The sequence below is a fragment of the Cheilinus undulatus genome, linkage group 12 (genome assembly GCF_018320785.1).
Source record: "Cheilinus undulatus linkage group 12, ASM1832078v1, whole genome shotgun sequence".
Taxonomy (NCBI): Eukaryota; Metazoa; Chordata; class Actinopteri; order Labriformes; family Labridae; genus Cheilinus; species Cheilinus undulatus.
In genome coordinates this window covers 18,710,698-18,737,259 of record NC_054876.1, presented here as the reverse complement: position 1 = coordinate 18,737,259, position 26,562 = coordinate 18,710,698, and the positions used below count along the sequence as shown (strand labels likewise).

The following is a 26,562-nucleotide window of genomic DNA, read 5'->3' as shown; positions in this document are numbered from 1 at the left end:
CTAAGTCATTCACTAATGTCTTGGCAGGTCTTTAAATTCTTCCTCTTACCTCTGCCAGGCCTGGTCTGTACTGTGTGGCTCTCTTTGAATTTCTTGATGATACTTCTCGTTCCAGTTCTTGACACTTGGGAACACTGTGATAACTTTGCTTCTCCTTCTCTTGCTTTGTTAGCATCAAAAATTATTCTACTCAGGACTAAACTGATTTCTTTTGTTTTTGCCATGATACTTTCTCAGTGACAGCTTAAACCCTTACTGAAGTTTTTCAAACTGTGCAAGTATGAAGATAACCCTCAGTTTTTACATTATTGTACAAGCTTTTAGCATTTTAAAGTTAAAGCATATCATTGTGCAGCAATAGTTTGTGTTGCGCCTATTAATTCAGACCCTGGTAGGTTTTTTTTTATATAGTTTTTGTATCTGTGTGCAAAGTAAAATGATGTAAGCTTTTAAAATAAACTTGAATGTTTGGAAAAGCTGTGTTAAAAAATCCTTGCTCTGTTTAACAGCAATTGGGAAATATTTAAAGAAAAATGGTCATAAAAGAGGCTAAAAATGTCATTCTTATCTGTAGCATGAATTTGAAAATGACAATTTGGTTAAGACAGCAAAAATCTTACATTTGCATGCAAAGACTTTTAGTCACATTGCAATTTTGTTTGAAGGGGCAGACTAGGATGGTGGTTCCCATTTATAAAAGGGGGAATTATCAGGATGTCACACCACTCTGTTTCCTGGGAAAAGTAAAATCAGTGGCGCTGGAAAGGAGACTCTGGATGACTGTTGAACCTTGGAACCTCCACTCTGGCCAGGGGTCAGTGGATCAACTCTTTAATATTGCAGGGCCTCTTGAGGGACCATGGGAATTGACTCATCCAGTCTACAATTGTTACGTGGATGTGAAGAAAGCTTACGATCATGTCCCTCGGAGGGTCACAGTGAGAGTTGTTCCTGTATTCTTGAGATATAGTAAGACATGTTCCCCATGCATTCTGGCCTCCACCAGGGCTTCCCCTTGTCTCTGATTCTGTTTGTGATTTTCATGGGAGGGATCTCAAGGCGTAGCTTGAAGGAGTAAGGTGTCCGCCTTGGGGACATTGGAATTTCTTCTTTGCTTTTTGAAGATGACATGGTTCTGTTGGACGCCCTTAACTGAGGTCCTCCAGCAGGCAGAGGGGTGGTTTGCAGCTGAGTGTGAAATGGCTTGGATAAGGGTCAGCACTTCAAAGTCCAAGGCCATGGTTCTCTGAAGGAAAACAATGGATTGCTCCTTGCAGGTGGGGAGTAAGTCCCAAGTGAAGGAGTTCAGTTATCTCTGGTTCTTGTTCATGAGTGAAGAAAGAATGGGTGTGAGGTCTACAGACAGATTATCAGCAGTGTTGCAGTCATTGTACTGGACCATTGTGGTGTTACATTTCCCCAGTGCCGTTTATTAAATGTGCAAAGCAGATGGACAGGTCAGATTCCATGTCTTCCATCACGCAAATACAGTATATCTTACAAAGCTCCAGTCTGACGTGGTTGTGCCAGGTCTGAAAACAGATCTGACCAATCAGTGTCCTTTGAGGAGAACAAGGTGGTAGCTCTGGGTGGGTCTTAGTTCTACTGTAAGCTGGTATACAATGGCTGCTCCAGGTGAAGTGATCAGCTCAGATGTAGCTATGGCATAGTAGTAGTTTTTTTCTGAACCAGGAAGAATTTTTAAACAAGACCACAAACCCTTACTGAAAGCCCTTGGCACAGACGAGGCTTTTGCTCCACAACCAATCCACTGCCTCAGCATGGGTATTATCCAACAACAACTTCCATTGCTCCTAGCCTGGGACAGCACCAGTATACCAGGCTCAGGCTACTGCTGGAGCCGTGCATGCTTACTGTCTTAATTTGTCGTCACCCTAATTGGCTCTTAATTAATGTGACAGCATTCATCCAATCACCTTCCAAGAATTTTATGGAAAGTCCTGCCCCTCATAAACACTTTGTTTCAGAGGTTTGTCAGATAAATAATGACATATCCCATGCAGTGGATATAATTGATATATGACAGTCTATTTGGCATGTCAGGTGAAAACTATATTACTGGGGCACAAATTGGAGAAATTAACAGTAGACTGCACACTGAACTAAATGGAGCTGAAACAAAAATGGGTTGTGGGTTTCTAAAAGGTGACGGGGGGTATGGTTCTCGAAACACCTCCCACTAATTCTATCTAAAATAATACAATTAAAATATTTTCCTAAACAAGAACAAGTTTGGGTCACTGGACAAGAAAGAAGGATTTTTGGTGTCATATAAACACTTAACCAAAAGGTTTGAACCCTTGATGACTGCCAGAGAGGGTGCTTTAACCACTAGATCTGGGTCAGCAGGGTCATACGCAGCCTGTGTGCATTTGCAGGTTGAATAGGGATCTGTTCCTACAGAAGCTTCGCACATGTTCACCAAGATTCTGAGTGACAGAACGCGGTGCAAAAGCTGGCCATCCGACGCTTTGAATCTTCACATATGCAAGTCTGTCAAGGAACTCCTCTAAAGGAGGCAGAGAACAGGCAGTTGGTGCCGTGCTGAAAGGCACTGGCTATAGGCGGTTTTGTCTAGGCCCCCACAGAGTCATCATCTGACCACAGCACTTTGACTGCAAGGTTTGATCAGCATCACCTCTTGAGCCAGAGCAAAAGAAGACAACTGCCCTGATGAGCTTACACCACCCAGGAGTTTCTTCACATACATTGTACTTGTAGCCCTAACTGCACTTGGCAGGTAGCTACACTTTCTGGATAAAAGTATGTGGCCACACCTGTTAATTACTGAATTTAGGTATTTCAATCAGATCCATTGCCACAGGTGTATGAAATCAAGCACTTAACCATGCAGTCTCCATTTGCATAAATTTGAGATACAAAATGTGTGGTTCTGAAGAGCTCAGTGACTTCAACTGTGGTACTGTGATGGATGCCACCTTTGCAATAAGACAGATTGTGATATTTCATCCCTGCTAAAATCACAGTGAGTTCAATGACTGCTTAGTGCATGGTGCATAAAAGTCACCAATGCTCTGCTGATTCCATAGCTGAAGAGTTCTGAACTTCCACTGGCATTAACATAAGCACAAAAACCAGAATGGAATGTTTGGCAGTCAGATGAGTGAGTCTGTGTTTAGCAGATGCCAGGAGAACATTATCTGCCTAATATGCAAACAATGAAGTTTGGTGGTATAGGGATAATGGTATGGAGCTGTGTTTCAGGGTTTGGGCCAGGCCTCTTATCTCCAGTGAAGAGCAATCTTAATGCTTTAGCATACCAGGACATTTTGAACGATGCTATGCTTCAAACTTTGTGGCAACAGTTTGGGGAAGACTCTTTTCTGTTCCATCACTGCCCCAGCACAGAAAATGAGGACTATAAAGACATGGTTTGATAAGTTTGGTGTCGACAAACTTGGCTGGCCCACACAAAGCCCTGACCTCAACTGCATCGAGCACCTTTGGGATGAACTGGAATGGAGATTGTGAGCCAGGACTTCTTGTCCAACATCAGTACCTGACCTCATAAATGGTCTGCAGAATGAATGGGCACAAATTCCTGAGGAAACACTCCGAAATCTTGTGGAAAGTCTTCCAAGAAGAGTGGAGGCTGTTATAGGTGCTCCAGTCCATATTAAAGTACATGTATTTGAATACAATGCCATTACAGTCCCTGTTAGTGTAACGGTCAGATGGCCAACTACAGTTCGTGCAGGGATCTTCAGACAAGCCTTCCCTCAGATGCTCCAGGTGTAAACAGTCTTCACAGCAAGGCTACTAGCGACACACTGAATATAAACTGGTTTGAGTGACCAACACTCCTACTGATAACTAAACTGCTCAAGCGCAAACAATGCCTTCAATGACAAAGGGTTTAAAAAATAAACACAGACAGTCATCTAATGACAGGTGCCACCTTAGTAATACTAGTTGGCTTAGAGAAACAAAAGCTGGAAAATTTCTAGGAAATTAAGAGTAATACTGATTAGCCTAGCAAAACAAAAAGCTCAACATTTCAAGTAAGTGTTGCTAGATATGACAGCATCCAAGTTACTATCTTTACAATGCAAAAAAGTTATATTAGCTAAAGTGGACATGCTTTTTGTGAATTGGAAATGAGAAACACATTTATGCTGGATGTAGGTGAAAACAGTACAACAATTAGCAACAAAAAAAAAACATAATAGTCACAGTTCAGGAATGACTAACCTTAGGGATGGCGATTCAAAGAAATGCAGACAGGCCAACCGGCTGCCCTAGGAGGGAGACTGAGGAGGTGCAGCTCCAGCCACAGAGGTCACAGGGATAATAACAGTGACCTTCAAAGTGAATGCTGTAACAATAGTCCAACACCTAAGAGAAAAAAGACACCAGGAGCAGTTCCACTGAGGACGCTGAAGTATGTAAACTAGTCTGGGTCAGCATGGGTCAAACAGGACCTTGTTGGTAAAGCTACTCAACCTGGGTGTGCAGGAAGGATGAAACAGAGTTTAAATACTCTTTTAAAACACACAACAAAAAAAGTCAAATGAAGATGTGTTTACCTTTTTGAGGCACAAAGTCAACACCACTGTCTACCACATCCAGCCTCACAGCCTGGCTGATTACCAACAGCTATCAGCTGTGAGAAACCATCACAGATGCACTGGATTTGACTAATGAGCAAGGTGAACTGTGACCTTGTTTTGTTGGGAAATCTGTCCATATTGATCCATAACAGTGGTGGAAGCGAGATGAGCCAGGAAGGTAAAGTGTTTGACTTACCAGTTGGCTGCCATGATCTTTGGTTAGTGAAAGAAAGAATGAGGTTGCAGTTACAAGTGGTCAAAATGAGATTCATTAGGAGGGTGCCTGGGCTCAGCCTTAAAGTACAGGTGCATCTCAAAAATGTATAGTCTAATGAAAAAGTTAATTTTCATCCTGCGATTTAATTCAAGAAAAGAATTGTCCATAGTATATGCACCACACTTGTAGCTAATTTCTGGGCCCTGTCTGTGTGGTGGCTCTTGATCCACAGACTCCAGCTTGAGTCCATGCATTGTGAAGCTTCCCTAAGTTCTTGAATCGGCTTTGTTTGACAATCCTCTGAAGGCTGAGCTTGTCCCTGTTGCTTGTGCAACTTTCTTACCACATATTTCCTTTCCAGTAAACTTTCCATCAATATCCTTTGATACAGCACTCTGTGAAAAGCCGGCCCATTCAGGAATGAAGTTCTGTGGCTCAACCTACCTGTGAAGGGTGTCAGTGATTGTCCTTTGGACATTTGCAAGTCAGCAGTCTTCCCCATAATTGCAGTTGTGCGTACTGATCCAGAATAAGAGAATGAGGGCTTGGGAAACCTTTGCAAATTGGACATTTCCACAATATTCTGATATTTTGAAATAGTGGGTTTTTGTGAGCTGTAAGTCATAATCATCAATTATAAATAAAAAAAAAGTCTTGAAATATTTCACACCACAGATGAATCCACAGTGTCCAGAAATTTCTTTAATTTTATCACAGGGAAAATGAACTATTTTCATGATATTCTAGTTTTTTGAGATGCACCTGTATATCCCATTTGGCCTTACCACCTCTAAATCGCCTAGGAGCAGCTAGGAAACATTCGGGAAGGATGTCTGGATTGACTTGACCTGCTGCCACCATGACTCAACACTAGATAAGTGGATGAAGATGGATGGATGGAAATTACATGTTGATGGTAAAATACCTTTAACAGAGTGTTTCTGGGAGTTAGAAAAGTATCAATTATTGTATGTAATAATATTACAGTTAAAATGAATTAATGAGTTTTTTTTTCAATATCTTATATGCATTCATGCAAATATGTTAGTGGATAAAGTAGGAAAGAAAGGAAGGACACAATGGCGAATGACATGCAGTTCAGGGCAACAGACTGGATCTGAACCCAGGCCTCCCACTTTGAGGAAAACATGAGTTCATTTTAAACTTGGACAAATTTTGCCAGGTTTCTTCTCTAACTATGTTTTGCACAATCAGTAGTTTTCATCAGTGATTGTGCTCCAGTCATTGCAGTGAGTTATGCACAGCAATCATTTCATTTGATTTATTTCCAAAAAACATGGAATTGATTACAATAGTTCTATTTGCATGGGACTAGTATTACCTGTGGACCTCTGGGGTCAGGGCAAATATAGGAGCCCTGATATCATCTTGATGGGGAATAACCCAATAACCCCCAATAACTCTTAACACTACAATGATGTAAAATCTCAGAGGCACTCATCTCAGTACAGTCTGTCGTTAGCAGATGTCACTGCCTTCATTGAAATTAAAAGCCAGTTACATGCTGTTTTTGTTCATTGTGAGGTAAATTTCCCAGATCTATCAGCCACAGTGGACTACAGGTCATTAAAAGAATCATAACAGAGATATTTGTAAGTGTAAGATTTGCTAGTGTCTAATAAGAGGGCACTTAAGAGGTGATAAGTCAACTTTGGTTTATTGAAAGTTCACTCAAGAGGGCACTAAATTGTATTTTTCTACCATAAGGGCATACAACAGGGCACCTTTATGTTGATTTATTAAACATTATGGAACCACAGGGGGCAATGACCCCCTCTTATGAACCCCCTTGTCTTACATAGGCTTTGTTTAATTTCTACAAAAAAGTAGTAAAACACTTTCCTTTACAAATATGTTTAGTTCTTCAGTTATTCAATTATTGAATAAATAAATAGCCATTTTTTAAAGATTTGGTCTTCTTTAAAAGGAAAAATACTCTTGCCATTTTAATGCACTGTGACCTGTGTGCATATATAGTGGATTTTTTGCCACTACATGTAAACAACCACTTCCTTAAAATAATAATTGCTTTGAAATGTACTGTTACTATGTAACGCTAAAGTTTTGCCAAAGCATGTGAGTTTCGATAACAGTAGCCCACTAAAAATATGCACCAATATTCTGCCGAAACCTCATAAAATTTGAATTACGTTGCCAAATATGGGTAAGTGCACTGGTAAATGGATATATGCTCAATTAAGGCCACTGTTAAAAAAAGATGAAACTCAAGTCCCTTTTTAAGATTCTGAAGTAAATGGCATCCTTTCGGTGGAACTGCTCTTCCAACTGAAGAAGGTAACTTCAGTTTATAAACCGTTGACCCACTTCAGTGTTCATACGGCGCTGTTTCGGGTCAGGAAAACCTTTTGGACTTATTCAGAGTACTAAGAAATAAACTCGCTTCTAACATACGTCTGTACATATTCTGTACCATTTTCCGAAGGAGGAAAGTGACAAATGATTTATCAGCGTGTTTTGATAGTCAGTTGAAAGCGGCAGCTCCGCCTGCTGTCTGCCTCTCCTCTTATCGCGATAGAAACCGTTGGCCCACGGAGCTAACGTTGAGCAACATGGCGGAAGGTATGAGATTGGGTTTTTGACTATTTGGTACACTCCCTGTTATCCTCATATGCTTGTCTAACTGTCGTGACCGAATCAACTAGTGGCTCGGTAGTTTATAGAAAACCGCTCATTGTCTGTGGTTGAAAATTCTAACCACTACGACAGAAGAAATGTCAGTCTCTGCTTACCAGGGGAGCTCTGTCGGTAACGTTAGCTCTCGTTGATGTTGCTAGCTGAATTTAAGAGCTGCGAGTTTTTTGTGTTGGTGTGTTTAATTTTTGCTATGTGAAAAATAAATCCAATGCTAAGTTATTGAAATTGCAGGCAGCGTCTGTATTAAAGAACGTCAACGGTCACGTTTGCGTCAAACTGTCACCTTATTCTAGCTAACGTTAAATTCCCACAACCGTTAACGATCCCTTACTGTTGCTGGCAGGTTGAATAATGATATGCTGTTTTGGAGCACAGTTTCGTATCATTGGTCTTCAGCAGAGGGTAATTACATGACTACGATTTACAGGTGTCACTCCCTGTAAGTCATCACCTGGCAGAGGTACCATGGCTTAGGGCACCACCTATATTTGGCCTAGACAAGGGCCAAATATATGCTGTGGGTGCCTCCTTAATTAAATCTACTTAGCACTTATAACACAGAGACTAAATACTGCATTCTGCAGGTGTTTGTGTTTGGAGCTGCTACATTGAAACAGAGAAGATAACATGCTTTTGGACTTGTAATGAGGTCCAAGCCTTTACTTTATTGCAAAAGTAGTATGTGAATAAAGGATTACCTATGTTCTTCTAAATCACCATCTTTGCCGCTTATATGTGCAGTTTTGTGTGGGTTTACTTAAGAGAGATCACTTGTATAGTTGTGCCATCAGTGGTTTTCTTTTAACAGACTCTCTCAGCTTCAGCTTAATATTTGGTTTGGAAATACACAAGTACTTCCAGCTAAATCCTGCAAACACAAGTGGATTTTACTATATTCTAAGAATTTGTTCAGTGGCTGTTTGGTGGGTCTTAAGCTGCAGCTTCACCATGCTGCCCTTCCTGTGTGGAGCTGATCAGGTGGTTTTCAGAAACACCCCCCCCATCTTATCCTCATGACCAGAAGCTGTGCCAGTAAGGGTTTACGAGAGAGGACAAAGTAATGTGCCGCATCAGCATTCTTTCCTCACTAAAAACTTTACTGGTGTAACGGAAGGAAATGAGCCTCACTGAGATGTGTTGAAAGTGACCCAAAGAGGAAGAGGGAAAGCTTTGACCAAACAGACTCAGAGATGCTTTATTTGTTCTTGGAGGGAAATATATGCATATTTGTTACAGTTTTTCTAAAAGTAGTCAGAGATAAAGAAATGTATATAAAATATGAATTTGATTAGGAATATAGAGCATATTAAAGAATTAAACCATGTGCAAAACAGTCCCAAAGACCGTCATTAGATCCTGCCATAGTCTGATTTTGATCCAGAAAGTTCTGCATTGTATGTCTTTTACAGTTGATGCCCAAAGTCTTTTATATGCAACTTATGTAACATGAAAAAGTGTTCCGGAAAAGTAATGAGCCAATTTTATGTTGGGATCTCAAATCAGTTCGCCTTACAGTTTGAAATCTACTTAATCTTTTTGACAATCTCATCAACCATGTCCCATTTGAACTTAAAAAATATGCATAGTTTGGATAGTTAAGTATGTAAATACAAATCCAAAACATGAGTTTCTGACACCACTTCTTATACTGAGCTGAGACAGACTTCTACGTGTCTACAAAGTGCTCAGTTTTTCTAACCACTTTCTCTCCCGCTGCATCTTGTTTGTCCTCTGCCTGTCTCCTGTGCCTTGATGTGGGACAGAGGAGGTGGCCAAGCTGCAGAAGCACCTGGCCCTGCTCAGGCAGGAGTATGTTAAGATGCAGCAGAAGCTGGCCGACACAGAGAGGCGCTGTGCCGTGCTCGCTGCTCAGACCTCCGGCCAGGGCTCCTCCGGCTCTGCAGCTGCAGACACATTCATCAGCCGTCTGCTCGACATCGTGGCCGACCTCTATCAGCAGGAACAGTACAGGTGAGGATCGTGGTTGTAAAACATGATTAAAAGTTATGTTTTTCTGCTCAACTTTTCTCTGTAGCTGTAATTATCTAGTTGTGTGTCTTATATGGACAGTGTATGTATGCTGCTTCATTCTGGATGTTTCTGACTATGTATTCCTTTTTGTAAGACATAATACTTGTCGCATACTTGGTTTCTCAGAGATGAATGTGTTTACTCTGCAGTGATCTGAAAGTGAAAGTTGCAGGACAGACGTTAAGTGCCCATAAGTTTGTGTTGGCTGCCCGCAGTGATGTCTGGAGCCTGGCCAACATGGCTTCCACCTCAGAACTGGACCTATCTGGTAAGAATTCCTGGTGTGACTTCATCACTTGCTTCAGAGGTAGTATTAATCTTAATGAGAATGCATTTGTTACTCATCCCCCAATCTGTCCACATGCTGAAGGGTTAATAGAGGATGTGCCCATATTTATTTTGTAGAGGGCTATCTGGCATGTCAAAGTCCAGTGTTTAAAAGCTCTAGGTAGGCTTCAGGAACTCTGTAGGTTTTGAATTCATGCAAATATAAGAATATAAATCATAACAAAATGAGTGCTTTTCTTTTCCCTTTTTCATTCTTTATTTGAAAGGATAGTTATTTGCAAAGCCAAGTGTGCAGAGGAACTGTCTATTATTTTGTCCTTCAGATCAATTGCCTAACGGTTTTCTGTCTGTATGTCATGATGGATTTCCAGACTGCAAACCTGAGGTTGCCATGGCAATGTTGCGATGGGCATACACGGATGAGTTGGAGCTCAGTGAGGATGACGCCTTCCTTATTGACCTGATGAAGCTGGCCAACCGCTTCCAGCTTCAACTCCTCAGAGAGAGGTCAGCATGCGTCATTAATACTGAATGACACCATGCTGGCTGCAATTAAACTTTAAATGTTGATTTATATATCATAGAGGAGTATTTATGGATTACAACACACATATTTTCTGCTCATACAGGTGTGAAAAAGGTGTGATGTCCTCGGTGAATGTTAGGAATTGTATTCGCTTCTATCAAACAGCTGAGGAGCTAAATGCCACCACCCTGATGAATTACTGTGGGGAGATCATCGCCAGTCACTGGGTGAGTTCATGAGAAAGGGGCTTTATTTCCAACACGTTAGTCAACTTAATTATTTTTTGTAAATGAATTATCATTGGTGTGTGGTGTTGAATTTTTTTAAGTTCTGAAAAATAAGCCTCACCAAGCCATGAGTTTGCTATATGCCAGAAGTTGTCTGAATTTTATGATAATTTACATCCTTTATATAGAGGGTATGCATGTGAAGTCGCAGACACCTGCAGTTTCAGCCACTGAGTGGCAGAAGGTTCATAGAAGTGACTGAAATCAGTAGGGAGTAAGAAGTAAACAGCTTTCTTTCAGCTGAGAAGTGCTGTCTTTTTACCAAGTACAGCTTGTTGATGTTCATTGTGGTCAGTACAGATCCTCAGCTGATGGACTATATGTTCAGTGTTTTGAGCTGTAACGATGCGTTAATAAAGACACAAAACCAAGCTGCACTGTTACAGTAGCTACAACAAGCATTGATTTAGTAATGAATGTAAGCTAAAACCTACTCTATTTTCTTTCATCTTATCTTAAAGGAAAATTAAGTACTTAAATTACAGAAAATCAACCAGAGAGTTAAATGATGTCTAAGATGATGCATCAAATGACAACAGATTCTGTTATATAACTGTACATTAAGTCCAGTTAACACAGCTGTTTTTAGGGAAAGACCACAAAATGTCAAGTCCATTGATATTTATCACAGATTAAATGAAGTAGCCTTTGTAAATAAAGGTGAATTCTGTTTGGATTAAATACGCCTGTTAAGCTGCTCATAAATGCTTATATCTAATGCACCAAGCTGCAGTAGACATTGTCAAGATGAGGTCAAACTGAGCATCAGAATGGGGAAGAGAGGTGATTTCAGTACTTTTGACTGTACCATGATTGATGCCACCATTTTCTGGTCTGAATATTTCACAAACTGCTGATTAACTGGGATTTTCACGCACAACCATCTTTACACTTTACAAAGAATGGTCCAGAAATGGAAAATATCCAGTGAGTGACAGATCCCTGGGCTTAAACACCTTGTTGATGAGATCAGAGGACAATGACCAGAGTGAATGGAGCTGATAGAAAGACAACTTTGATCAACTTCTAAAGACCACTTGTTACAATCAAGGTTTGCACGAGAGCATCTCTGAACTTAAAACATGTTGAACCTTAAAGCAAATGGGCTACAGCAGAAGAAGACCACATCAGGTGCCATCCCTGTCATCCAATAACAGGAAACTGAGACCACATTTCACCATCTCACCAAAAGCTTAACAGAATTCAACAATATAAGACTGCAATTATATTGCCTGGTCTGATGGGTCTCAATCAATGCTGCAAAATTTGAATTGAAGTGTCAGAATTTTGTAGGAACAGCATAAAAGCAACTATGGCACGTTCAGAGTCACTTAAATCCCCTTCCTTCCCTGTTCTGATGCTCCTGATTAGAACTCCAGCAGATCATTTTGATTGTGTCTTTGAGTCTAAATGCATTGGTTGCTTTCATGTGATTGGCTCGTGAGATGATTGCATTAATGAGCAGTTGTACAGGTGTACCTAATTAAGTGATCAGGGAGTTGATTAGTCCTGAATCATCAAAATCCACCATCCACTTTAAATCTGCCATGTTTGTCTGTGGTCTGATCTCCTCAAGTTTATACATTTCTGATGGATCAAGGTTATTGTGTCTCTTGTGTGTCACATCTCTAACTTTATGACACAGTAAATCCAGTGCTCAAGGTTCTCTTTATGATTATGTGGCAGAAAATAGCTGTTTACTGTCACAAGCCTCTAACACATCAGTCTCTATTTTTCTGTTTTTATAGGCTCAAAATCTGATAAAAGTTCTTTAAACAAAACAAGGAATTCTCAATTCTAACAGCCTGTTAACATTATTGTTAGGTTTCAGCCTTTAGCTTGGCCACACACCAGACAATTTTAAAATCTTGAAACGTGGGAGAACACCAACATAAGGACAATGTCAAACAATTTACCATCTTAATCCTCTGAGTGCACACACAAGATGACTGGGGCAGATTGTCAGACCACTGGAAGCAGCACACCTGCCGACCCGCTGACAGCCTCACAGTGCAGATTTCCTATACATGAGATTTCAAAAATCTTGCACGCTCAAACATGACTTCAGAATGAAAATAGATATTGATGATTTCTGATATCCTCAACTGGCTTATCTTCCACAACAGGCTGTTCTTGCGTGTGTTACAGTTGCAGCAAAAAATCATAAAACAAAGAAAAGAGTATGGATAAAATCCTGGCTAGGATGAAGGTACATTTGTGTTCGTTTGTGAATGGTGAAAGTACATAGCCAGGTGGTGATGCTCTCCTTTCTGCTAGTTCTCATTGGTTGTTGTGGGTATTCCATTAGAGGCATTATGACCTAGATTTGTAAATACCAAATATGCTTGGTGTTTACAATTAGAGATGTGGGAGGCTACAACAAAATTTGGAGCAGTAAAACAATCCTGTTGACACCACACACTTGAGGATTTTTCAGACAAATAACTGTGTACAACGATCCTCCACATGGCATTCAGCCCAACCATCCTCAGAGACAAATCTGGCCTGAATTGAGGCTTAAAGTATTGTAGTTTGTGGCCAGCCTTAGAGAATGAATATCATTAATATCGAGGGCTGTCAAAAGATTAGAATTTTTAAAAGCAATTAATCTTACAGTTTACTTAGTTAACCATGATTAAACACATCCTTTCTATCACACTTTGAACTTTAACTAGTTTGCATTTAAAACTGTTTTTGTATTAATTTGGATTTTCCACTGCCTTAAACTAAGAGTAATTGACCTACTGTTTGACCTGCTTTTATAAGCAGATTGAAGATTTTAGCATGAACTCATCCATAGATGAGCTATGTTGGATTTATTTAACATTACTGTGGCTGAACAAGTGTCCTGATGGGGCAATAAATCATGTGATTAAAAAATATTTTAGTTCGCTAGTTGTAGATCTTTGTTAATTGTGATTAATGTGATTGATCTTGACAGCCCCACTAATAACCCATTATGGATCAGTACCAGTAGTGATGGAGAAATGTCTTTTTTTGTTTGACTTATTAGGATGATTTGAGGAAAGAAGATTTCAGCACCATGAGCGCTCAACTACTTTACAAGATGATCAAATCTAAAACAGAGTATCCTCTCCACAAAGCCATCAAAGTTGAACGAGAAGATGTCGTCTTTCTTTATCTCATAGAGATGGACTCACAGGTAAGCTCATTTCAGGGTATTTATGTACAGTGTAAGTAGCAATACAAGTCAGATTTTACCACAACCAGGGTATTTAATCTGTGTCTGATCTGTTTTTCAGTTACCTGGTAAGCTAAATGAACTGGACAATAACGGTGACCTGGCTCTCGACCTGGCGCTCTCTCGTAAATTGGAAAGTATTGCCACTACTCTCGTTAATAACAAAGCCGATGTAGACATGGTGGACCAAAGCGGCTGGAGTCTCCTGCACAAGGCCATTCAAAGAGGTGCGGGGAGTCATAACAATTATACTATTTTATTTCGAGGTTATTTTCATTGTGGGCATCTTCTCTTGAGTATTTCTATGTGCTCACTTTTAAATGGGCCTCCTTTGATCCACATTTTTTTCAAATTATTCAATGAACATACTATGTAAAGTCTCAACCTTCCTATTTATGTTTGTTTCCTTAGAAGAACTGTGTGAAACTAAATTTTTATTTAGTTATATGGCCACAGATTTTTTTCCTCATTAGATGTCCTCTCTTCTTCCAGGTGATGAGTTTGCCTCCATCTTCCTGATTCGTCACTCAGCTCAGGTAAATGCAGCCACAGTTGGGGCGGTTGAAACCCCTCTTCACCTGGTCTGTTCTTTCAGCCCTAAGAAACACTCAGCTGAAGTGATGAGTGGTATGGCACAAATCGCAGAGGCCCTCCTCAAGACGGGGGCAAACCCCAACATGCAGAACAGCAAGGGCAGGTCAGTCATAAGGCTGATGATCTATGCACAGTCATGTTTTCCAAGATGGCGAAATGCTATGAAAAGAGTTGTTATTTCATTTTTGTCTTTTGTTTGTTGTAGAACTCCACTTCATGAAGCTGTGGCATCGGGGAACGAGCCCGTGTTCAACCAACTACTACAATGCAAACAGTGAGTCACATCCTACTCTTTTATGATATATGTTTTTCTTTCACATTGGAATGGATTAAAATGGATAAGACAGCCATCATATGAAAACAGTAAAGGTGCCTTTTATATATTGTCATTTTTAAAAAGAGCAGTGTATATTACAGCCAATAAATTTAGAAAATTTCTCAGCAACACACTGTTAAAACGTAAATTATGTGTTTACAGCCACCAGGGGGCTCTCATTTAAAACAATAACACAAGGTTAAGCTGAGGATTACTGAGAATAATGGGAGAGATTCTCCACTACTTCACCCCTATCCCATGATGAAAATGAACTTACACATATTAGTTACCTGTTCCAGTAACTGAAATTATGTCATGTTACTGTGTGACTCACTGATCTTCATATAATATTGTTACATTATCAATATTGAGGTCACCCAATGTTTACTAGTGTTAAGTACTAGTACCAACACTCCCTTGCTATGTGAGTGTTTAGTGCTGTCCCAGTGTGAAATTATCGAGTCAGTGAGGGCTCTCATGCAGACTTCTCAATAGTAGATTATACCCTTTCAATGAGTAGGCATGTTTACAGAGTTTTCTGTGGAATTATGTAGAATAAGTTGTAGTATGGTGATGTGAAGAATGTGATCATCCAGCCCTCTGTTTAATGTTAATGAATATTGAGGCAGTATTAAATGAACATTGCAATAAAACTAAATTTAAAGTTTGCACATAGCATGGTAAACAAATAAGGTTAAATGAAAGTATGCTGCCTAGTGTACTACTTTGTGGTTCTTCATGGCATGTTTAAATAGTTGTGTGTTTCCAGTAGAAGTTGGTGGTATGGAAAAAATATATCGCATCTTTTTTATGGACAGATCATGATTTTGATTCTATCACAATTTCTGTCATGTAATTCTTAACCCAGATTTGTAAGCTGATGACCAGAAAAAACAAACTGATTCTTCATATCAATTTTTTAAATGCCTGTTGGTCAATGCATGAAATCTGCTATGTCATAGTTGGCACCGTCAACCAAGGGGATCCGGAGGTCTTCTCCAGAATATTTAAAAACAAAACATTTATTTTACTGCATTCTGGTCCATTTTATGGGACCAATTTCTGCATTTTGTGCACCACTTTGAAATTATGGTTTGTGTTTCCTCTTTGGTTTTTCAAAATCTATTTGTTTATCAACACAGTAATTTAGATTTTAAAGCATGTGGACTATAAACAGAATTTCTACTGCTGTAGCTTTGCACAAGTAGCCTGCTCATGTGCAATTTTACTTGAGCCTTGTTTCTAGACTGAACAAATAAGGAAATATAAATGTAACCCAGAAAATGATCAATTTCTGAGACATGTGATTATGCTGTTAGTGCAGTGTAACTTTTCAATTGAAGCACTACTCAGTTTAGACCCCTTTTGTTGTAAATATTTGTTAACTTTTTGGCTTTCCACCAAACAATAGAAAAGTACAAATAGTGGTATCATTAAAGAGTATCGCTAAGGGTAACAGTATCAATGAAAATTAACAAATTTCCATCCCTAGTTTTATGTCATGATAGTTTGACCATAGCTATTTTTTAGTACCAGCCTCAGCCCTCGTGGACTCATGCACTGCACACTTAATGCAGTTAAAGTCCTTGAAGGCTCATCCCATGATGAAAAAAAACTGACACGTTTGACTGGAACAGTGTTATGTTACAGTATGAGTCACTGCACTGTTCTATCATCATATAATTGTTATCCTACCGATACTGAGGTCAGCTAATGTTTACTCATGTTAGCGATTAGTGTCAACACATTCACTGAGGCCCCACTTTTAGCTTGTATTGTATTAACAGGTGATAGTCTGAGCAGATGTTCAGGGGGGATTACCTTTGAGTTCTCTTGTTTTCCTTCCAAATATCATTAAACATGCAATTACACTGCTTGCTTCCCAATCATAAGAACTGGTGAGTGAAGAACATTAACAACATAGGGAAAGTGTTTGAAGAGTTGCAAAGTAAGTTAAAAATGATACACATTTGGAAAGAAAATACAGCTTGTTCAAAATGGGCCAAACATGCTGATAATCTAAGAACTAAATCTTTAAGTCCAATATTACTGCCCAGAATTGTTGCCTTAATTAATCTGATGAATTTGGGAATGTTTGTGTGTGCACACAGTCTAAAACGCACACATACAGTCTGAACGATGTTAGAACACAGCTCGTAAGTAGATTGAAAGGACATGCTCTCTGTGTTGACTTGTGATACAACCGTGCTTACTCATGTTTGATTAAAGAAAGTTTATACAAGCTCAGTCTTGATCGGTTTGCACAGCACTGACAAAGGATTTCTTGTCATGGCAGCCGCCACCACAGTGCACACCCTGTTATGACTATGAAAAATTAAGAATTTTTTTGGGTTTGAAAACTGTTGGAAATATTTCAGGGCATGTATGTATTCAAATCTAAAAGATACATACAAAGGTTTGATCATTTTTGAAATAAATGGTAAAAACTACATATTTTATCTTTCCACAACCAACAGTTAAGATCATGTGTCCATGTTCATCATCTCACTCTGAAGATAATCCTGTGTTTAACCTGAGATAATCTGTCCATCTTGTTAGGCTTGACCTCGAACTCAAAGACCACGAGGGCAGCACGGCTCTGTGGCTGGCCCTGCAGTACATCACCATGTCTTCAGACCCTTCAATAAACCCTTTCGAGGATGATGCTCCAGTAGTAAACGGCACCTCTTTTGATGAGAATAGCTTTGCAGCGCAGCTTATCCAGAGAGGGAGCAATCCTGATGCACCTGACACCACCACAGGTGTGTTTCATAACCTCACATCTCACTGCCTCAGCTGAATAGTGTTGTGCCTCTAAACACATTTTAATCTTTATCTCCCTGGGCTTTATCCCTTGTAGGAAACTGTCTCATGCAGAGAGCTGCTCAGGCGGGCAATGAGGCAGCTGCTCTTTTCCTCGCCACTCATGGAGCGAAGGTTAACCATGTGAACAAATGGGTGTGTATGAACATTTCATCATCAATCTCCAAATCTTTTACACAACTTTGATACAGTAAAGTTAGGAGTTATTCCCATGAATGTATAAAAGCTTTTCCTCTACAACAGTGTCCTTAAGTAAGCTTGTGTAATTTTTCAATGGTCTAACAGTGCCCTAAAATTTGGGCATATATGACCCTAAATTTGTTCCTGTAAATCTTAGATTACTGTACCAATAATCCTGAAGTGAGTATTAAATTCATGTGTGTTAATGTTGTTCGTATTTTTAATCCCTTTATGTTATTTCAGGGTGAGAGCCCGCTTCATACAGCATGTCGCTGTGGCTTGGCCAGCCTGACTGCAGAGCTTCTCCAGCAGGGGGCCAACCCCAACCTGCAGACCCAGAAGGCTCTGTCAGATGATAACCGTGATGTGGCTATGCAGACACCCCTCCACATGGCCATTGCTCATAACCACCCAGATGTTGTCTCTGTGATTCTCGAACAAAAAGGTCAGTTCATGTTTTGGGATTTTTATACATTTAAACACATGTAATTGAACAGCAAACATGGCAGATGTGTTCATTCCTATTGTATTGTTTTCAAGTATTTTAAAATGAATCCACTGTTTTCTCCCTTCCAGCCAATGCACTTCATGCAACCAACAACTTCCAGATCATTCCAGACTTCAGTCTCAAAGACTGCATTGACCAGACAGTGCTGGGCCTGGCCCTCTGGACAGGTACACACTACTACATCTCCGCAAACAAGAAGTATTACAGTGGTTAAAATTACTTTTTAATTCTGAATTTTGTAAAAATTCTGCATCTGCATATGTGATCTCCAACAAACATATTGTGTGTCCCTCTTAGGAATGCACACCATAGCAGCTCAGCTGCTGGGATCAGGGGCTTCTATCAATGATACAATGTCTGACGGACAAACTCTGCTCCATATGGCCATCCAAAGACAGGACAGCAAGAGTGCCCTCTTCCTCCTTGAGCACCAGGCAGATATCAATGTTAGGTAATGCCTGGATGATGTAGCTTTTGTGAAATGTATTTTGTACTTTTGTTGTGAGTTAGTTTAGCCTCAAGTAGTTGGTGAATAGTAAAAAATGAAGGGAGAGAAAGATGAGGGAATTGTGTCACTGCCCACCAGGCTATCACTGTTATCTGTTAGCATTTTGCTTTGTTTAACCAGACTTTGTTACAGTAGAAAATATGCAGTATTAACCTAACAGTCAGCTGGTTAGGACCTAACATATAAAAGATGAAAGAAAAAAGTAGAGTCCTGTTGCTAGAAAACTGCAAACAAAACCAAGTGGTAAGCATTCAACCGTCTGAAATGACTCTTATGTTCAAACTTTGCCCCTCTACTATCAGGACACAGGAGGAAAAAACAGCACTACAGCTGGCCATCAGTAACCAGCTGCCACTGGTGGTGGATGCCATTTGCACACGAGGAGCTGATATGTCAGTGGTGAACGACAAAGGAGACCCTCCATTATGGCTGGCTCTGGTGAACGGTTTGGAAGATATCGCATCCACACTGGTGAGACAAAGGCAGTCGGTTTAGAAATCAATCTTTATTTAAGATTAAATAAACCTTTAATGAGATGTCACAGTGGGAACAGACACATGTACCTATATCACTGATACTCTCTTGCTCACTAACTTTAAAATGGTATGGATACCTCTTCTCACACTTGCAGCACTGTTTTCTGTCCTGTTAGAAGCTGCTTGCATGATATGTTGTTACTTTTTGTCTGAGAAACAGTATCTTTTTATATTTTGAGCACTGGAGGCTTGTCTGTCCTATTTAGGTCCGCCATGGCTGCGATGCAACTTGTTGGGGCCCTGGACCCTCAGGCTGCCAGCAGACCCTCTTGCATAGAGCTGTTGATGAGAACAATGAAGTCTCTGCTTGCTTCCTCATTCGCAGGTCAGCTTTCTTCCTCATTATCAGCAGAATTAGTTAATCAATAACCACGGTTTGAATAGTTTTCCATTGAAAAAAGGTGTTCAGCCTAAACTAAATATTAAAGCTGTGTTTTATTGACATAAATGTAGTAAGCTTTCTTAACTTCTGTCTGGTTGTGTGCTTATAGTGGGTGTGACGTAAACAGCCCCAGGCAGCCTGGGCCTAATGGGGAAGGAGATGAAGAAGCACGAGACGGACAAACGCCTCTCCACCTTGCAAGCAACTGGGGGTTGGAGGAGGTGGTGCAGTGCCTTTTAGAGTTCGGAGCAAATGTTAATGCGCAGGTCAGTTCCTGTCACACCAGCGCACTGATTTACATCCAGTTATACTTAAACTTTCTGACCACTGCAGCACACATTTAGTCATTAAGTGAGTTATTACTGTTTTTCTGAGCCTTTAACCTGCTTTTCTGTTCGTTTCAGGATGCGGAGGGCAGAGCTCCCATCCACGCTGCCATTAGCAACCAGCACAACGTCATCATACAGCTCCTCATATCTCATCCTGACATCCGCCTCAACATACGTGACCGTCAAGGCATGACTCCATTCGCCTGTGCCATGACACACAAGAACAATAAGGCGGCAGAGGCTATCCTAAAGAGGGAGCCTGGAGCTGCAGAACAGGTAGAGCTGACAGAAAGACTCTCCTTGTAGCACTTTAATTACAAAAAATGCATTTATCTCTTCTGACAGCAAAACTCTTTTCACCACCAGGTTGACAACAAAGGGCGTAATTTTCTACACGTGGCTGTGCAGAATTCAGACATTGAAAGTGTCCTGTTCCTCATCAGTGTCCAAGCTAATGTCAACTCCAGAGTTCAGGACGCTGCCAAACTCACCCCTCTCCACCTGGCTGTCCAGGCCGGGTCTGAGATCATCGTCCGCAACCTGGTACGCACCTTTGATTCTCTTGCTCTTCAGAATTAAAAAAATAAATCCAATCAAAGAGTGAATGAAAGAACAGTGCAGTTAATGCTGATTTTATTTTGTGTTTGTCTGCTTCCAGCTGCTTGCTGGAGCCAAAGTAAATGAGCTGACCAAACACAGACAGACAGCGCTGCATTTGGCTGCTCAGCAGGACCTAGCCACTATTTGTTCTGTGCTTCTGGAGAATGGAGTAGACTTTGCTGCCGAGGATGAGAATGGCAATAATGGTACTTTACCTTCTTGATTATCACATTTCTATGTTGCTAAAAATGAACTAAAACTCAATTTTGGCTGAGGTGCAAATCTAACCACTACCCACTCACTCCTTCCTACCACTACTTTCCCCATCATACGTTCATGCTGCGTTTGCAGATTTGATTACAGCATCCTAACCACTCAATGCAGACTTGCTACAAGCTACCTGATGTGCAATGATGGTATATGCGGCTGATGGAGACTCACGTTGGTACATAAATTAACATAATTCCAAGAAAAACATGATTTATTCATGATATTGTGTAAAATAACTACAACATGACAGTGTCAGAGTTGCTAATCTGATGGATGGAGCCTTCTGTTTTCCATGGGCTTCTGCCTTTGGCTGCTACTCCTGAATTTAATGTTCATATTTTTACTCTAATTCAAATTGGGAAGCAATAACCATCCAAGGTAGACTTGTCACAAGCTACCTGATATGAAATGGAATCAGCAGATACAAAAAGTTTTGTTGATATTTATAGCCAATAGTTTGGCTGTGGAGAACAACTTTTATACTGGCTATGCAAAGAAATATGTTTGTTGAGCTTTAGGCAGCTTAAATCTTTTCTTTATTCATAATCATTACTTTCCCTCTAAAGTGTGTTTTAAGGAATGAAATTTGTGTTTTAGCTGTTTCACTAATTTTTGGCTTTCATCCGAAGATGATTATTTGAATCAGTTTAGAAAACCCTGAGAAGTTGCATGTGATTATTATCTGTAGTTTTTTAGTCTATTGTCATGCGAATGCAGGAGCAATTGCATGACAGGCTGTGAACTCCAGAGTCTCATTTGAGACTTTGCTTAATTTAGCATTATTTAAAAATAATGATGAGATAACCTGAATGTGTCCACTAAAAAGCAGAACTTCAACTAAAGAACTGGTGAAAACAAAGAATAAAGATGCTTGGAGTTCAGACTGTTTCTCTGATGCTGAATAGCGAGACATATGGGGCTTTTCCATTACAAGGGTCAGCTCGGCTCAACTTGGTTTGTCTCAGCACGGCAGGGGATTCGCTTTTCCATTACAACTGAGCTACACATTTGAGGGTGTGTTTAGAGCTGATGACATGACGTTCTGAGCCCACCTTGATCTCATCCACAGTCTGATCTCAACACTGTCTGGTCCAATCGCCTTTACAGTGTTTAGAGCAAAAATCAAACTGTAGACTGACAGTTCCGCATGCCACTCTTTTCCCTTCCTCTCTCTTTCTCTCTCTGCAATCAATAAACAAACAATAATTCACACTTGTCATCAAAAAGAGAATTTTTCCTATGTAGAAGTGAAAGAAAGGTCTTCTGATGATTTTTTTATGGGTCTCTAGATAGCAGAAAATGAACACCATCATATTTTTGGATTGGGCAATAAGAAGTGAACTCTGACATCAGATCACCACTGTTAAGAGCTGTAGTCAGTTCGAGCAGAGGCAGGGATAGAACATAACAATGCTAAATAAAGTCAATGCATAATGTTTAGCATTGCTACAAAAGCATGGCACAGTTTTGAGAGGTCTTGCCAAACAAATGTAGGGCTAACAATGAAGCTTCACCAAATCACAATTGATATACAAAAGACATGAAGTTGTGACAAGTTCACCTGTACAATGCTAGATGATGAAGGAAACATTGAAAATGAGCTAAAAGTGTCGGTCCCAACTTGAAGATATCATGTTGCAATTGCTATTGTGAGGGAGGCCCAACAGAAAAAGTTTGGGAACCACAGGAGTACTTGATTATTCATCATTATTCTATCACCAAACATAAACTTATCCTCCTCATAACATTTAAATCATTTTCTTTTTGTGATCTCACAGCTCTGCATCTGGCTGTAATGCAGGGCCGCCTTAACAATGTCAGAGCCCTTCTCACAGAGTCCAACATCGATGCTGAGGCCTTCAATCTCAGGTACATTTTGCTTTTGTTATTGTCATTGTTTTCTCTAAGGTCAGTTCAGTTCAGTAGCCCATTAAGAATGCAGAAAAACTGGAGTGAAATATAAACATCATGTAAAAATGTGGGAAGTTCAAACACCTTTCTGTGGACTGTAAAGTTACCTTTCTCTTCTGCCTGTTATCTTGTTCTGTCTGATTAGGGGTCAGTCACCAATGCATGTACTTGGCCATTATGGGAAAGAGAACGCCGCTGCCATTTTTGAGTTGTTCCTGGAGTGTATGCCGGAGTATCCTCTGGACAAACCTGATAATGAAGGGAACACAGGTACTGGAGCTTTCTGTACTTTAAAGTGTAACAGCACAGTCATGTTTTTGTCTGTTTTAGTACATTGAAAACAACTGTGTTTTTTATTTCAGTTCTGCTCCTAGCCTATATGAAAGGAAATGCAAACCTGTGCCGTGCCATTGTGAGGGCCGGAGCTCGACTCGGCGTCAATAATAATCAGGGCATCAACATTTTCAACTACCAAGTCGCAACCAAGCAGTTGCTCTTCCGCCTTCTAGGTAAGTTTTCTTACCTCATTTTCTTTTCACTCTGGCATTTGTATGAAGCCACAGGCTTTTAGACTATTCATGCCGAATATGATGCCAGACTAAATTTGTGACAAGTTCATTGGTTAAAAACACACAAAGCATTACTTCACCCTATTATTTTTAGGCTCTGTAAAGGATTGATTGAAGCAAGAGTAGGGTTGTGGACTCTTCTTGCCAGCAAGAGTACCACAGAAAAATTCCGGGAAAAACTGAATACCACCTAATCCTTATTCAATGTTTTTTAACGCAACAAGTCCCCAGATGTACTCTAGAATAGCTATAATTTTTGAGTATAATACGTGAGCTCACTTGTCATTCCAAAAACTACCCTACAGTGAATTGCAGCTCTTCAGTCTAGCCAATGGCAGAGCTCACCAACCTTTCAACAAGCAGCATACAGAAGGAAGTGCACTGTCAAGTGTTTTTATGCTGTCAAATAATATCCTAATAACTTGTAGCTATCTAAGTAATGAATGTTTGTACAGTGCCTATAGAAAGGTATTCACCCCTTTGGATGTTTTACCCTTTTATTGATTTTATAAATCAATCATGGTCAATATAACTGGGATTTCTATTGACAAAAAAACATAAAAACACTTTAATGTGAACGTGAAAACAGATTTCTACAAAGTGATGTCAACTGATTGAAAATATGTTGTGTAAAATAAGTTACTGCATAAATATTCACTACCTTTAAAGTGACTGACCCAATTCAACAGAGGTCCAGCCAATTGGTGCTACTAGTCTCACAATTAGTGAAATGGGGATCACCTGAGTGTAGTGAATGTGTCTCAAGTGATTTTAGTATAAAGACACCTGTGTCTAAAAGGTCCACAAACTGGTTAATTGGTATTCCTGGCTACCATTACACCATGAAGACAAAAGAACACTCAAAGCAACTCAAGAGAAAGGATTATTGAAAATTTTTAGTCAGGGGATGGATACAAAAAGACTTCCAAGGCACTGAACATCCTCTGGACTTTAGTTAAATCAATCATCAAGAAATGGAAGGAACATGGCACATGTGTAAATCTGCCTAGATTAGCCTGTTTTCACAAACTAAGTGACTGTTGAAGTCACTGTGTTGCTGTTAAATTCTATCTACATCTCAGCGGTTGAGCTAGCTTGGTGTGAGCTTATTAGACACAGCTCTGACCAGAAGTACATGATATGATGCAAAAAGGTGAGGGTTAGTGTGATGCAAAACACTGTTGGTATCCTGTATGCATTATACAGTGTACCTTTTGAGTACATAGTAGACAGTATGCAAGTTTGTGGTTTCAGATGCACCCCTTAGGATAAAATAACAGTCTACCACATGGTATTTGGATGAATCACTAGTTAAATAAGGATCTGTCATACTTTGTGTAGATATGCTGTCCAAAGAGCCCCCATGGTGTGATGGGTCAAACTGCTATGAATGTGCTGCCAAGTTTGGTGTAACAACACGGAAACATCACTGGTTAGTAGAGTGGCCTTTTTTCACACATAATATCGCCAAATATTTCATTTACCTTTTCATTTAATGTTTTTGTCGTTTCCTCCCTGACTGTGAATTCTAGCCGCCACTGTGGGCGCCTGCTGTGCCACAAGTGCTCTATAAAGGAGATCCCCATCATCAAGTTTGACCTGAACAAGCCGGTGAGAGTGTGTGACATCTGCTTTGATGTACTGACTCTGGGTGGGGTATCGTAATCCAGCCGTTTGGAGCTCCTCCGCCCTCTGACACCGGCCATGCTAGGCTCAACTCAGCACAGATATCCAGGCACACCAGGAGAAGGGACACCAGTAGCAGGACAAACTAACGAGATTCCTGGAGAGTTATGGACCATCATCATTTATAATGTTCCAGTCTATGAAAAACTATTAATGTTCTAGAGGGATGTTGTCTTTTTGTTTATGTTTTGATCAAAATATCAAGTGGATAAAGATCTCCAGCTGGACAAAGTTGGTTAATCAATTTCCCATGATCAGTAATATTTTTTATGATTAGCTCTTACTATGTCAGGCTATACGTAGACATTTCAATTAAATGATGAAGGTTAGAATGATCAAATCAGCTTTTGGAAGGAGGGGTTCCTGCTCCCTGTAGGTTTATTTCACCATCTGCAGCCTTCATGCTATATGACCTGCCCAAAGACAAAAACTCAATGAATTCTTGCATTTATGTGAGAGCGGAGGCTGCTGTCAGCCAAGAGCAAAACTGTAAAACGGCAGTAGATCCATGGATCTACAAAGACTGAACTATCAGCATGTTCTCTGTAATCTTTCATCTGTCTTTCTTCTGTCATCCTGACTCTGTGCTGACTGGATAACATGGGACAGATTTGGAAGATTTAAAGGGAAAGAAAACCTACTTAATTTTTAGATGAGCATCATTCCCTAAAGAATTATATCATTGTCATTGTCTTATTTTACTGTTAGAGGTGACAGACAGCACAACTGAGCATTGTTGAAAACCCTAATGAAATCTGTCTTTGTCTTCTGTGATTGTTCCATCTTCTTGCTGACTTTTAACATTTCAAGTTGATGACATGTGACCTGAGAAATCCTTTTTTTTTCTACAAGAGGAACAAAAACAATTCTCTCAACTGTCATCATCCTCAGTTACAGAGATGCCTCTTATGCCTATGCATGTGATTTAATTTGTAGCCTTGTCATGTCATAATCATTAATCATTTTTCAGAAATCAGCCATCAAATGATTACATTCCATTCATGCCATGAGGTCCTTTGTAGGAAGCCGTGATCAAATCCCCCAAATGTTGCCTCAAGTCAAGTCGTGGTCTTGACCCATCACGTGTAACGCTTCTTGATTTCTAAGCCTAACAGGTGCACTTTATCAAAGATCACATGGCATTTCCGATCATTGGGGAGAATGTGGAGCGTAGTGACGGCCAGCGAGTGGGGCCTCTTTAAGTATTGTTAAATTGTACAGATAAATGTGTGATATTTTTGACCACTACAACTGTTTTGTACTTAAATGCAGTTTGTGCTTGTCATTGTGACAAACCTAAATCTTGCCTCTGTTAATCTTTTATGCACATTGTTTAATCTTTTATGCACATTATATTGTATCTGTATGCTCAGATATCTAGCCTGTCTCTTCCTGGTGTATCCTTTTAGAAAAGGGGAGGACAAATTTACATAAAGGTCATCAAAAACAAACATCATGGAGTCTCTTTTATTGTGCACCAGTTTGCTTACAAATGCTTTGTATTTCCCTGAGATTAATGTCAAAAGCAGGC

At 40.0% G+C, this 26,562-nt stretch overlaps 2 protein-coding genes across 5 annotated transcripts in view; one reads left to right on the top strand and one right to left on the bottom strand.

Moving 5' to 3' along the window:
• spns3 (spinster homolog 3 (Drosophila)) overlaps window positions 1-4,635 on the bottom strand; it is a 45,470-nt gene extending 40,835 nt beyond the window's left edge. The window contains exons 1-2 of the mRNA XM_041800993.1: window positions 4,569-4,635; window positions 4,234-4,377 (exon numbers count right to left, since the gene is read on the bottom strand). The gene's annotated coding sequence lies outside the window, so the exon portion shown is untranslated. The remainder of the gene's footprint in view (window positions 1-4,233; window positions 4,378-4,568) is intronic.
• Window positions 4,636-4,734: 99 nt separating this feature from the next.
• ankfy1 (ankyrin repeat and FYVE domain containing 1) lies at window positions 4,735-26,463 on the top strand. Of its 4 annotated transcripts, none has more exons than XM_041801320.1 (25): window positions 4,735-4,770; window positions 9,249-9,456; window positions 9,666-9,784; window positions 10,176-10,311; window positions 10,434-10,557; window positions 13,631-13,780; window positions 13,881-14,046; window positions 14,312-14,516; window positions 14,619-14,687; window positions 17,289-17,491; window positions 17,590-17,687; window positions 17,976-18,177; window positions 18,309-18,407; window positions 18,538-18,691; window positions 19,051-19,219; window positions 19,491-19,609; window positions 19,776-19,932; window positions 20,071-20,271; window positions 20,362-20,538; window positions 20,654-20,801; window positions 22,644-22,734; window positions 22,922-23,046; window positions 23,139-23,285; window positions 24,687-24,777; window positions 24,878-26,463. In XM_041801320.1, exons 1-25 carry the CDS (start codon window positions 4,758-4,760, stop codon window positions 25,008-25,010), a joined length of 3,504 nt encoding a protein of 1,167 aa, XP_041657254.1. In that variant the 5' UTR covers window positions 4,735-4,757; the 3' UTR covers window positions 25,011-26,463. The 4 variants fall into 4 exon arrangements, with proteins under 4 accessions (XP_041657254.1, XP_041657252.1, XP_041657255.1 ...); XM_041801318.1 differs by lacking the exon at window positions 4,735-4,770 and adding an exon at window positions 5,613-5,725; XM_041801321.1 differs by lacking the exon at window positions 4,735-4,770 and adding an exon at window positions 7,369-7,410.
• Window positions 26,464-26,562: the final 99 nt, after the last annotated feature.

What these genes read in the sequence shown, in the direction of transcription:
- ankfy1 (XM_041801318.1), top strand. Translation starts at nt 5,692, where the DNA reads ATGAAGATGGATGGATGGAAATTACATGTTGATG. An exon ending in TATCAGCAGGAACAGTACAG is followed by an intron (nt 9,457 to 9,665) that starts GTGAGGATCGTG and finishes TTTACTCTGCAG; the next exon opens with TGATCTGAAAGTGAAAGTTG. An exon ending in AGATCATCGCCAGTCACTGG is followed by an intron (nt 10,558 to 13,630) that starts GTGAGTTCATGA and finishes TTGACTTATTAG; the next exon opens with GATGATTTGAGGAAAGAAGA.